Below are 14,551 nucleotides of genomic sequence, written 5' to 3'. Positions count from 1 at the left end.
GGCTGTACTGCCCTCCTGTGGTAGAGGGGTCTGTTTTTCCTCTTTATTCAGTTCAACTGCCTTATCATGGAAGACAATATAACGCTCAGTTCTGTACACTCTAATCTGGTCCCGCTAACTAAGACCATTTGACAAAACAGTTTACATTTATATCAACTTGGCCATGGTTTCCCATTGTCCATCTATTCTTCTTGGGTGCAATCACTTTTCATTTTCTACACTTGCTACTAAATTCTCATGATTTATCTTACTAGTACATACATTTTAATTTCAGCCAATAATTTCAGTTATACATCTATGTGTATAACAGATCTATTCAATGGAGTAGGTGAAGGTTTTTTCTTTTAGAATGCTTCTGTTGAAGCATTGACAAATACTTGTTTAACTACACTGCTGTTAAGGGCTCCTTAACTTCATAGAAAAAAGTGGTCTTATTTTTTATGTTTAGTTAAGAATGTAAAAAAAAATAAAAATGATTTAACCTTGATGATGTACCAAAAGATGGCTATTAAGAAGAGTTGGAGTTTTCTGTCAGCTTTGAAAGGAAAAGGTGTTTGGAAAGAAATGGAAAGTGATAAAAATGATAGAGGATTCAGGGCGCCCCATTCAGATAAAGATCTCGTTTTCAAGGGAGACCTGGCCAAGATGGGAGCCTCTTTAGAGCATTCTTCATTGTCATTTAGAGAGGTCTGTCTGAATATGAGCCAAGACTTGAGGTGATGCTTGATCACAGGACCTTTGACTCACTGGCCCCTGACAATATCACTTGCATTGCTGACATGTTGGCATGCCATAATTTCGTGGGATTAACAAAACCTGGTGGCCCATTCTGAGGAGTGATAGATTGCAAGAGCATAAAAAAACATTTAATAATAAAAACACCTAACACATGGTACCATAATTCAAAATCATGTAAGTTCACAGATACAGGAAAATAGACAATTTATAATAAACAATTCTCTAATAAAACTTGTAAATGTGAAACAAAAGGGGAAAAAAAACTTGTCATTAACATGTGTCAAAAGTAAAACATCCAAGTGATGTGCGCCTATAGAGCACAAAGAGTACAACATTTAAAAAAAAAAAAGAAATAAATAAAATAGAATCCCATGGATCCACATCACCAGCATCTGACTGCAGGTAAAAAGAGATGTAAAAATCAATAATTTGACTAAACAGTGACCTCTATACCAAAATGGGTTTTTTCTTGGTTTGTGACAAACAGTGCTGTATCTTGCTTGATTTCACTTATTCATACTTGTACTTAGAACTAAAATTACTTGGAAAAAGAAACATTTTCCTCAATAACCAACAATGCAGATAATTTTTTTTTTATTCACCAAGTGGTTGAAATATCAGTTTATCAAATTTCTGCTTCCTTCCCAGTGGAATTTAGCAACAATTTGTTGACAGTTTTCACATTAGTTCTAATCAAGACTGTCTTGTTAATAATCCAGAGCAACAATACTGACTCAATCATGAATTTTTAAACGCAATTTTTCAACACACAAACTAAATTATATGGAAAATGACATCTCAGTGCCAGGTATCTCAAAACATTTGTTCCATTAAAAAAAAAAAATTCCTTACAACTACATAGCACTAGAGCCAAGTGAGGTTTTCTTTCATTTTTGTAGTTTAGGTGGTCTGACTCGTATCGCAGTCTTAACGTGAACTTGTAAATGTTAATTAGCATGTCTGAATAAAAACATACACTGCCCTAAAAATATTACACTTTAGCCAAACCTTTACTTAATCATCTGTATTTCAGTTACAGATGCTCAGAGGGTGTTTCCTATGTATCTGTCAGGCCCAGAATAATGCAGTGTAGATCCCTGAGATTGAGCTTCTGATGGCTCAGAGTCCACATAAACAGCAAGCGATCCAGATAATGTTTATAGCTCCTGCTTGCTGACAACTGTGAGAAAGTGGGCTTAAGTCTTGGAATTAACACAGCAAATGCTTGTCATGTCCATCCATCCCAACGCAAAGCATCAACATACAACAAAAATAGCAGAGAGGTCAGAGTTCAGAAGAATTACTGAGTGGATTTTTAAATGTTCACTGAAGCAAAAACAATCACACTTTTGGCAGCATGAATCAGTCTGAGGTTTTATACCAACTTAAAGGAAAATAAATCCACCAAACCATTTCCTTTAAATGAACAGTTCAGTATTCTGAAAAATGCACCTAATGGCTTTATTTCTAAGAGAGATGATGTGGTGGGTATCACTCATGTCTGTGCCTTCAGTATAGAGCTGGAGTCTGGATGTGGTTGGTCTTGCTTATCATAAAGACTGGAAGCAGGGAAGCATATTATTACATTAGTCCCCCTTCAAACCACAAATTGTGAATCAGCATTTCTGACTGTGTGAGCAACAAGCACGATACAATATGTTAATTGCTGAGTTTTAGAGGTGTTGGTTGGTGACAGAGTCAAGCTTCCATGCTTAATGTTAAGCTAAGCTCATCACATTTTGACATTAGGTATGTACTTGACACACAATTTCAACATCTGATTTTCATGAACTATTCCTTTAAATGTATTTCTCTTAAAACAAAATAATTTTTGCAATTCATATAAGCAAATAAACTGACCGTATACAGTGCCTATAAAAAGTATTCACTCCCTTGGATGTTTGACCCTTTTATTGATTTTATGAATCAATCATGGTCAATATAATTTGGCTTTTTTGATTAAAAAAACTGTCAAAGTGAAAACAGATTTCTACAAATAATGTCAATTAAATAAAAATATGTAATGTGAAATAAGTGTTTGCATAAATATTCCCCTTTAAAATGACTGACCTAATTCAACAGAGGTCAAGTCAATTGGTGCTAGTAGTCTCACAATTAGTGAAACAGGGATCACCAGAGTGCAGTGAATGTGTCTCCAGTGATTGTAGTATAAACACACCTGTGTCTGGAAGGTCCGGTCACTGGTTAATCAGTATTCCTGGCTACCATTACACCATGAAGACAAAAGAACACCCCAAGCAACTCAGAGAAAGGGTTATTGATAAGTATAAGTCAGGGGATGGATACAAAACAATTTCCAAGGCACTGAACATCCCCCAGAGTTCAGTTAAATCTATCATCAAGAAATGGAAGGAATATGGCAATAAATCTGCCTAGATCAGGCCGTCCTGACAAACTGAGCGACCATGCAAGGAGACTAGTGAGAGAGGCCACCAAGACACCTATGACCACTCTGAAGGAGTTACAAGCTTCAACAGCTGAGATGGGAGAGACTCTGCATACAACAGCTGTTGCCCGGGTTCTTCACCAGTCAAAGCTTTATGGGTTGAAGAAAACTCATTAAATCTCAACTAGAGTTCCCCAAAAGACATGTGGGAGACTCCATGGTCAAGTGGAAGAAAGTTCTTTGGCCTGTTGAGACCAAACTGGTGTTTTTTGGCCATCAGACAAGACACTATGTTTGGCGCACACCAAACACTGCACATCACTACAGACACACCATCCCCACTGTGAAGCACGGTGGTGGCAGCATCATGCTGTGGGGATGCTTCTCGGCCAACGGCCCTGGAAGGCTTGTAAAGGTAGAGGGTAAAATGAATGTGGCAAAATAATTCCTGGAGGACAATCTTATTCAGTCTGCAAGATAACTACAGCTTGGGAGAGGATTTATTTTCCAGAAAGATGATGACCCGAAGCATACAGCAAAAGAAATGGTTTAAAGACGAGGTGAGTGTTCTGGAGTGGCCGAGTCAAAGCTCAGACCTCAATCCAGTAGTGAATTTGTGGCTGGACTTGAAAATGGCTGTTCACACCTGATGCCCGTGCATCCTGGCAGAGCTTGAGCAGTTTTGCAAAGAAGAATGGAGTAAAACTGCAGTGTCCAGATGTGCAAGCCTGATTGAGACTGATCCACACAGACTCAGTTCTGTGATTGCAGCCAAAGGTGCATCTACTAAAAACTGACCTGAAGGGGCTGAATATTTATGCAAACACTTATTTCACATTATACATTTTTATTTATTTGACATTACATTGTAGAAACCTGTTTGCACTTTGACAGTTTTTTGTAATTTGTCAAAAAGCCAAATTATAGACAGCTGTTAGAACCAATAAAAATATTTAAATTACTGACCTACCATCTGTTTCAGTGAGTGTGAAAGACAAAACAGGGCTTTACAAATCCAGCAGATAGAGTAAAACAGACACTGCACTGTCCATAGTGTGTGAGGTCAGACACCTCTGTAGCCAGCAGTCTGTTTAGAAGTCCCCAAGTCTTTTCTTAACAGAGGGGCTTCCTACCTCCAGCAATTTATTCATATGTAAGGACACTGTGTGAGTCCAACCTCTTCTCCCATTCATTCTGAATGGGTTCCATACTAAAGAGGCACACAATCCAGATCAACCAGGCCAGAAAACACTGAGGTCTGATTTACATGTATGTGCAAGCAACCAAATTGGCATAAATAAAGCGTTCAATGATCTAAATATTTCCAGCATTTAAGAAACTGGAGACATTTATCTTTTTGCCAGGAAGACCTCTGAAGAGCTGAGGATGGAAGGCTCAGTGTTTCTACAATAATGTCTAACTGGCTGAAAGAGTAGCTGTTCACATCACCATATATGTTAATCTGTATGATGAAACACATAGAAACGGCTAATTAAGGCAACATTTTTAATATAAATGTTTAAATAAATGGCTGTAATGCAAGTCTTGCTAGGTTAATTGAGTCTATGCTCCATGTCCAATACAAAAGAGTGAACAGAGTGACACCTAGCAAGGTAGAGAAGCACCAAATCAGACATAAAAGGCTAGAGAATAGACTAAACCAAGGCTAAAACACCAGGAAATACAGGACTAAACAAAGGCCAAAATAACAGTATATACAAGGTTAGACCAACAAACTTCAAGAGAAGAAAAGACAGTTCACTGATACAAGCTGTTAATTGTCATGTCATCAGGTATGTTGTCCTTGGCCAACAAATAGTGAACTCTATCATTCAAAGCATTTAGGAGGAAACCCCCATTTGCATTTGAAAAACCCAAAAAGAAATGTCACTGAATATTGTTTTCAATGCAAGGAAAATGCTCAAACCATCAAAGTGCTAATGTATACCAATTTGGGTGCTTCTGTGTCAAACTCAGCATGACATGTACTTGCAGTCCAGACTAAAAAAAGGCCACAAAAACAGGCCTGAAAAAGGCTGAGTGTGACATGGCTCAGTCTAGTGAAATGATATCTGATATACCACTGTCAGCCCCTCCTCCTGTGATGACCATTGTTTCATGGATGGAGCTGGCAGTGTGGGTGCTGGTGTCATAGTGGCTGCTAGAGGAAACCATGGCCGCGCTGGTGCTGGCTGCAGCGGCACTTTGCATGCTGCCTGTCAGATTATCCAGGAACATCTGAGGCCGGTAATGCTAAGCATAAAAAAACAAGTTGATCAGGATCAATATCATTCCCACTGTAAAGCATGTTATAAATTGCTGTTATGAACACTACAGCTCTTTTTCCATAGTGTCAAGAGAATTTCCACACATAAGCATCCACCAATTCAGTTTCTGCAATCATTTTGAATATGATCAGCTATGGGTCAATGTTTGTCAAAATATTTAAGCCCCTCAGTGCCATGGGAACTGAGTTAAGCTTACAGTGAGGAACAGAAGTATTTAAACACCATGCGATTTTGCAAGTTCTCCCACTTAGAAATCATGGAGGGGTCTGAAATTCACATTGTAGGTGCATTCCCACTCTGAGAGACAGAATTAAAAAAAAAATTCAGGAAATCACATTGTATGATTTTTAAAGAATTTATTTGTCTAGCACTGCTACTTTTGCTACTCAACTAATTTTTAAACATTAAGTATGCTGTCAGTTAATCATTACAGCCAACAAAGCACAGGTCATTACAGATCTTTTATGGATTACCTTGAGTTTTAGTAACTTGTCAATTTTGCCAGATAGAAATGATACCAGACAAAACCTAAACAAATTCAAGGGATATGAAAGATTCTGGATTTGATAAAATTTCACTCAGGTAAAAAAATAATAAAAAAAACTAACAAAAACAAAACAAGCAAAAAAAAAAACTCGGACAGCTGAATGGGTCATAACTTAAAGGCAGGCATATTCTTCAAATAAATCTAGTTTAGGAAGTCAGTGTTCCTATGAACAACAGCACTTAAACCCTGCTGTCTTAATTTCACTTTATTATCCATTTGCCATTGTGCCAGTACCCATTAGAAATCTGAAAAAACTGAGTGAGCCTTCAGCGACTGAGTTGCAATTTGAGGTTATTCTATGTTGTTGCTGTGATTTCTGGCTTTGATAACTGAAGAAAAGTGTAACAAACATACCTGAGGATCTGCTTGAATTAGGGAAAACAAATCCAGACCTAGAGTTAAGAGAAAGAAAAAAAGAGTTTATTAACAGTACCACATAGTGTTAGTGATACCGCTTAGGGTTATCCTAGCCAGCTAACTCACTCTGCATGTCTGTGGGGATGGTGGCAAGGGTGGATGGGTGGAAGGGGACTGCATAGTCGGCAAGCGTAGATGTCAGATACGATGGGTCCAGGGACTGGACGTTTGGCACATGCACAGTGGGCTGGTAGGTCAAGACTCTGAACAAAAAAAGCAAATTCTGATTATAGGTTTAGTCTTTAACTGTGTGCTCCAGATATCATCCTTCCAGAAAATTGCATACATTCTTATAAACAAACGCATACATAAACAGTCAAATTATGTTGGTGGCTGGCAATAATAGAAACCAGTAAGAAGTACTGTGAATATTGTTGACCAATGCTAATACATGGAGATGACATTAAAAACTTGTAGATTTAAACACACACAGGCTTACCCCTTTCCCTGCATCTCCTCAGTCTTGGAAATGTAAATGCAGCGTTTCTTCAGTGGAAGGTCTGCTTGTTCTTCATCATCAGAAGAAGAAGAGCTTTCCAGAGTTAGATCAATCACATCAGGCTTCTTGATGGAGCTGGGCTCAGTAGAAAAGGGAACCACTGATGGCTGGCGCAAAGCAGCTGAGGTTAAAAGATAAGGCTGGTGTTATTTAAGATCAGTCTTATGGTCAACAAATCACATGAAAAAAAAATAATAATAATAATTTGTAAGCCTATATCTCAGTGAATTCTGACTTTCCTACCCTGTCTGGTCCACTGGTTTCTACTAAGACAGACCAAACACACCACTTCTGGTACGTACTGACCAATGGATACCAGGAACGCCCACAAGACCAGCAGTTTTGGAGATGCTCTGGCCTTTGTTAAAGTCACTCAGATTATTACACTGCCCTATGTACTCCAAAATTACAAAGCAAAAACATGCTTTTGGAGCGTTTTATATATTTATTAAAAATAAGACTGAAATATCCAAACTCCCAGTGGGCTGTCGTGGATTTTAGTGAGGAATTGCCAGAAGCAAATTAACCCACATTTGATGCTCTTGCAAGTATCTGGGGCAGCACGGTGTGCATGGGACTGTGTTAAAATAAACTCCAATGTGTGCATTCATGGACATGAAGGAATATGTCATCCAGTGTGCAACACTAATGTTTTCAGTTTCTAATGCATGCGCAATACTTGTTAGCAGAACAGACTGGAATCTTATCCAGCTATCAGTATTATGCACTTACTCTCAATTTTTTGAACTGACTGAGAAGGGACCTTGACAGCATCTTTCTTTGGTCTCATGGGACACCAGGTTCCATCTTCCTGAAACTTGATTTCATCCACATCTGAACAGTCGTTGAGGATCTCCAAGAATAAACTGCAAAAAACCCCCACCAAAATAAAGTAATTGCACACCAAGTGGTCAGACAAGCAGACTGACTTTGTTGAGGGCTTTCTCAGCTTCTGTTTTTATGCCCCAAAGTTCTCATGACCCAGACCATAAAAGACTTCAAGTTCTCATGTGAATTTTAATATGCATGAGAATAAGGTGTCTCCAAATTCTATTATTTTCTAGGCTGTAGATTAATACTGAAGACATCAAAATTATGAAATAAATACAAAATTATGTAGCAAGCAAAAAAGTGTAAAAGCAAAAGGTTATAGTCTACATTCCTCAAAGTAACCACCTTTTGCTTTGATATCATCTTTCACCTGTTAGGTCATGTTTTGTGTGAAGTGGCTGAATTATATTAGCTAACCCATCAATAATGAGACTCTCGTATGTTGCTTTCTTGTCACACACAGGACAAATCCAAGTGGGTTTCTTCTCATTCATCTGTAGGTAGAGGGCAGCGTCAAAACACTGCAGGTGAGAGCAGGTTACTGCCCGGCATGGCACCGTCAGCCGCATCTTACCCAGCTAGGGAACAAAACATACTGAGGTCAGTCAAAACAAATGAATGAAGACAATGATGGGTTCCATGTGTATGCACAAAGCTGTGCTCAATTCATACAGTGACACTTCCCACAAAGTTGCACTCCAGAAGGTGTTCCAGACCGGTGCATGTATACTCAAGAAATGAAAAGGGGTTATGTCACCAAAAGATATGCCACTGTGCACCAGCAGGTATTGTGTAAACCTTGATTCTAACAATATAACATTGTGGATATAGTAATCACTTATTGTAGGTAACAGTCATTGGTGTGATGATGTACTTTTCTAGTAAATATTCCTAGCAGACCTATCCATACAGCTAACAGCATCTCAGGGTACATGGTTGCTTTAAGTTCCAGAAATGAATATACATTCTTGCATCTGTATGCTTATATCTCTGCACTGTCAGCATTACATTCAGGTGGTCCATGTAACTGCCTGCATGAGAGTATACACATCAACATATTGGGATGAAGCAGGAGTTCTTACTGTAAAGAAACAGAAGGTGGAGCAGTCTGGTATTGGTAATGTCACAGGAACGTGAACATGGCCACTGTCAATAAAGCAGCTGTCAAATAATTTCCTTTTGTCAAGTAACAAAAGAATTTCAACCATTAATGCTAGCTATATGACAATGGCAGGGCTTAAAGGCAAGGAAAATGTTTGCGCCTGAAATAGGGTTATCAAAAAGAATGGAGGAAAGGGGGTTCATGGAACAAAAAAATTTAATTAATTGAAAATGAACATGTGTCACCTGAAGTGTTGATAAAGACTGAACATGACTGGACACCTAGGTTACTGTTATATGCTCAAAATGAACAAACTATACTCACAAAGAAAATATTTGATGGTAAGATACTAAAAATTTAGTGAGCTGTAGGCTACAAGCCAGATGGACGATGGCTATGGCAGTGGAGGGGTTAATGAACTGAACTGCTGACCAAGCACAGGCTCGGGGCCCCAAAGAATCAAGGAGCCACTATAGTTTGCCTGCAAAATATTCCAGAAAGAGACAAAAAAAATGGCCAAAATAAGACACAAAACAGCCACAACAAGATGCAAAAATGGCCATAAAGAGAAAAAAAAATTACTAAAAAGAGATGCAAAATGACTTCAGAGACACAAAATGTCTATCAAGAAACACAAAACATCTGCAAGAGGATGCTAAACAACTACAAAGGGATACAAAATGACATGCAGGACTACAGAGAGGTACAAAACACCTTCAAAGACAATCTTTACAAAGAAAACATCTGTTTCAAGTCTTGGTATGTTGCTTGTATGCAAGCGGGTGGGGGGCTTTCACATCTATTGCCAGGTGCCCATTGTTTCGCAATTCGTCCATGGCTGTGGCACAACAGCGCATATTGCCATCCATTTCGGAAAGACAACAATAACCAAATCTAACTGTTTCTAAATGGGAATCCCCATGCTAACTTGAAAGATCCAAAGAATGAAAAAATGCTTTATCTACTCACTCCTTCCTCAGCTGGAAACTGTAGTCTGGTAATTGTATCCAAGTCCAAGCACAACCTTCAAAGCCATAAAGAATATCCAATACATTTTCAACACTCGTTCCACAAAGACCTGGGGGGTGTTCTTCATACATGGATTAACAGGTTAGCCGAATAGCTTTGTTGACAATTTGTTGTCATGGCAACATGTCTAATCTCAAACCTACTCCAGAGCAGGATAGTTCTCAGGTTTATTTAGTGTAAACAAGATTAACAGATTTAAAGGATCTCGGAGCCTGTCCCAAATCAAGTGGTACCGTTTGAGTCAGAAAGAAATAATTTAATAAGGTGGGCTGTTAGCGCCTCATATTAGGCGTAGACAAAGAGGAGCTGTGATCTTACCCCCACGCACTCTGTGCATTGACCCACGATTTCTCTCTCTCTCACACACACACACACACACACACACACACACACAAAACACAGTGGAACCATGGACCGCGAGTAATCCGTTTGCGAGTGTTTTGCAAGACGAGCAAAAATTTTGATTTAATATACGAGCGAGGTCTCGCAATACGAGTAGTACGCACGTGACGCACGTCACAACTGAGCAGATGGTTCTCCCACCTCACTCGTATAGTCAACATCTGTACTGCAACAATGGCCCCTCACGCCAGTCATGATTCTTTTCAAAGGTAAAATGCAGGTAAATTTGTTTTATTTTTACTTTATACTGTATTTTGTATTACTGTCATCATTTTTATATGGATAAGTGGGTGTGGAACGAATCATCTGAGTTTCCATCATTTCTTATGGGGAAATTCGCTTTGATATACAAGTGCTTTGGATTACCAGCACGTTGCCCGAACGAATTATACTGGTAATCCAAGGTTTTACTGTAATTCAAAAATTAAGTTTTGACACAGTTTTACAGGAGACATAATATAAACTTAAAGAAACATCTTAGTAACCCTGAGTCAAGTTGATGTGAATGGGTGTTGTCTAGACCTGGTTTCATTTGAAAATTAGGTTTGAAAGCTAATGATAATATCAAAATTAGGTTAGAAAGCTCAGATGGACCATGAAGGAAACAAAACAAGGGTTTGACACAGGGCTTTTATAAGACAAAGTTACAAGATGGAGGGTGTCATAGTTGGTACTACACATTGCTGCAAGCTGGAAAATTCATGATGATGTGCAGTAAATCTGGGCTGGGTGGGGGGATGTCTGGGCCATCTCCCACTTTGCCCAGTTGGTGATCCAGCCTTGCTCTCTGCTTCCCACTCCCCTTCTCAGTATCAGGGAGGGGAACCTAGAGAACCTGCTGGCCAGAGACCTGGTTCCTGGAGACACTGTCTGTTTGTCAGTAGGAGAGAGAGTCCCAGCAGACGTCCGCCTCTTTGAGGTACACACGCACTATGCAAACATATCAATATTAACATCAGTACAAATGCCTGTGGTTTCTTTTGGACTTGTTTATGTGGCACATGTACGTTTACTTAAGATTAATGTGTATTTTTCCAAGGGATGTTCATTTCGTACTTGCTGTACCTGGACACTCACCAGTACAGTATGTACAGATACATCAGATCTCCTGAGTTCATAGACAGAAACTTATGAGAGAGTTGAAATCTTTTGGCAGGCTCTTGGAAAGGACTGTGTAATTTAGGAATTGTACAGGCTCTACCAGGTTAATCCCAAGGAATGGAAGTGTATCCTCAAGCCAGTGCATGACAGGTCACCTTAATGTGCACAAAGGTAAAATGTGTCACAGGCAAACAAACAGCATATATGGACAATAAAGTTTATGTGGGTGTAAATGAAGGTAAATATAACACACACACACACACACACACACACAGTGTTTTCATTCCTTATGGGGACTTACATTAATTTCCTGTAGACCTATCCTAACCTTAACCATAGCCAGTACTTGCCTAATCCTAACCCTGACCCTAATACTTAACCTCACCCTAACCTTAAACCGTGTTGCCACCCTAAAATTCTGTGATTTGGCAAAGTCCCCACAATGTGAGTGTGTTAACAGGCCTTGGTCCCCATAATGCAAATAAAACAAAAGGCACACACACACAAAGTTGCAATCAAAGTTATTCTACCCTGATTGCAAATTTGGTGTATTGAAAAATTTACAAACATTCAGCTGTTTGCAATGAACAAACCAAAGAAGAACAACTGCAGAAGTTCAACACAACTAATGTGACAAGTTTCTCCCAATTCTTCTCCAAATTATAAGGTCCAAAGAGACTCGTGAAATCATACAGGACAGAAGCCAGGAAGTTGGGTTTGTGGTAAAACCTTTTACAGTGCTTGTATATTGTTGTCTTTTACTGCATATGATTCATACTCAAAGTAGAACTGAAGTGACATTCATTAAAAGATGATTAAAACACTTCAAAATGCACCTGCATTGTTTTGCATTTTGTGACTTTCAGTCAGACTATTTTTCTAGTCATGTATTTCATCACTGAACATTTCTTAAAAACACTGTTTAAAATATCATCTTGTCTTATTCTCATGACCCAATATTGTGTATTGTCTCGTTGCACCCCTAGTGTCCATACAACTCAATTTGCCACAGGAAGATTGTATTCATGTCCTAAACACATTTCAAGACAGATAAAAGGAAAAAGGATTGTCACAGCAAAGGGTCTGAATACTTTTGTAAATGTGAAATTCTGTTTTTGATTTGTAATAATTTTTCAAATATTTCTAAAAATAAATGTTTTCATTATGTCATTTTTTACCAAGTGCAAAAATGTCAAATTGTATCAATTTCAAATTAAATCTAAAACAAAATGGAGAATGTGAAGGTGTGTACCATGTTGAATCTTGGGCGCCATTTTGGGAGGAGGTGCTGCATTTACATACATACATAGTTGTTTTGTTTGGCTAAGAAGCTGATTAAATTGTTTATATCTCCCTTTAATGACTGTGGTAATTTAGAACAGATAACCTTAGCTGACTGTAGCTAATTCGCAGTGGACATAGAGATCCCGTCGAGGAGAGCAAGAAGATGAAAAATGACTGTGCGTCCTGATTTCAGCTCTCTGTTTGGGAACCAACACTAGCAGCTGTCGGCAGATAAACACTGCAGATGAATCTATTTCTGTCCTTTCAGTGTTTAAACTGAATACTAAAGTGGACTTTTGGATGTAGTTGAGGCATCTGCTACTGTATGTAGCTGTATAGAATAGTATTTTTGAAATAACTTATAGATGTATGTAGTGTATATACTATGATTGATAATGACGGTAATGCTACCAAAATGGCACATTTATGGGAACAACATGGCGCCCACCGAGGCGAACGTGTTTGCGCATTCCACTCTTGAATGCCGGCTTTTTCTTTGTTTTCTTCTTTTTTGTTTGTTTTTTTTGCTTTTTCTGCAGTGCACAAATGTCATGCACTGCTTACATACAACAGACAGGCATTGCTGGATATCGCCAACTCACAAAGCCACTGGGAATTTACTGGTTTCATACCACCGGAGCTACAACGGATGGTCCGCTCCGGCTCTGGCGACAACAACAATGGCGAGGAAAGCCACCATCGCCCCACAGGGAGCCCCAGGAGCACCAGGCACAAGCTAGCAGGCTGAAATCAGGAGAGCAACCTGGAGACGCAAACGGGGCACGCGAGGAGGACTCCATGCTAGGCTAAAAGCTCGCGCTACCTGACCACCATTACCCAGCCTCTTCCTAGCTAATGTACTGTCTGTGGAAAACAAACTGGACGAGCTAAGGGCTAGGATTACAACACAACAAGAAATCAGAGAATGCTGTGCTCTAGTTCTCACCGAGACTTGGCTTTCTGACAGAGTTCCAGACTCAGCGATTTCAGCTACAAACACATTCTGTACATCGAAGCGAACGCACTGCTGCTTCGGGGAAGGTAAAAGGGAGGTGGTGTGTGTGTGTTTTTCAATAACTCGTGGTGTGGAGATGTACGGATTGTTTATAAGCACTGTTCGCCAGATGTAGAGTTTTTATTGGTGAAATGCTGGGTCTACTATCTAGCCAGAGAGCATAGTGCTGTCTTTCTGGCCACTGTGTATGTTAGCCCAAGAGTTAATCCCTCTGCGGCTCTCAGCAAACTCTATGATGCCATCATCGCGCCAGAGACAGCGCACCCCGATGCTGTATTTTTAATCACTGCAGGCGACTTTAACCAGTGCAATCTACAGACTGTACTCCCCAAATACTACCAACAAGTGAACATTCCCACCTGGGGCAAGACCACTCTGGATCATGTTTACAGTAACATACGTGGTGCATACAGGGCTGCACCCCGCCCCAACCTTGGATGCTCGGACCACATTTCTTTGTTCCGGTATCCAGCTTACAGACAAAGACTGAAATAAACAAACCCTGTCACCAAACAAATTAAACTCTGGACCCCAGAGACTGAAGGCATCCTGCAGGACTGTTTCGCCCAGACAGACTGGGATGTGTTTAAAGCTGCAGCCTCCTCAGAGGACTTTTCTGTCAGCGTACAGGATTATGCTGAGTATGTGACCGGATACATTAGTACCTGTATCGACAACAGTGTGCCCATCATACAAGTCAGGAGGTTCCCCAACCAGAAGCCCTGGATAAACAGTCAGGTACGCCACATGCTGCGTGCTCACTCTCATGCATTCAGATCAGGCGATGAGATGGAGTACAAAGCTGCAAAGTACAGACTGAGGAAAGCCATCACAGCGGCCAAGAGGCAGTACAGAGAGAAGCTGAATGGCTTCTATTCTACTGCTGACTCC

The 14,551-nt window shown here is 39.7% G+C and overlaps 1 protein-coding gene across 1 annotated transcript in view; it reads right to left on the bottom strand.

Annotated features, from left to right (window-relative positions):
- Positions 1 to 4,637: 4,637 nt before the first annotated feature.
- pias2 (protein inhibitor of activated STAT, 2) overlaps positions 4,638 to 14,551 on the bottom strand; it is a 22,318-nt gene continuing 12,404 nt past the window's right edge. The window contains exons 8-13 of the mRNA XM_020599311.1: positions 8,145 to 8,305; positions 7,629 to 7,762; positions 6,837 to 7,017; positions 6,464 to 6,600; positions 6,335 to 6,372; positions 4,638 to 5,398 (exon numbers count right to left, since the gene is read on the bottom strand). Coding sequence (XP_020454967.1) covers positions 5,198 to 5,398; positions 6,335 to 6,372; positions 6,464 to 6,600; positions 6,837 to 7,017; positions 7,629 to 7,762; positions 8,145 to 8,305 — 852 coding nt within the window. The 3' untranslated portion in view covers positions 4,638 to 5,197. The remainder of the gene's footprint in view (positions 5,399 to 6,334; positions 6,373 to 6,463; positions 6,601 to 6,836; positions 7,018 to 7,628; positions 7,763 to 8,144; positions 8,306 to 14,551) is intronic.

This window comes from Monopterus albus, unplaced genomic scaffold, assembly GCF_001952655.1.
Source record: "Monopterus albus unplaced genomic scaffold, M_albus_1.0 scaffold40.1, whole genome shotgun sequence".
NCBI classification, from domain to species: domain Eukaryota; kingdom Metazoa; phylum Chordata; class Actinopteri; order Synbranchiformes; family Synbranchidae; genus Monopterus; species Monopterus albus.
This window is presented reverse-complemented; position numbering and strand designations above follow the sequence as displayed.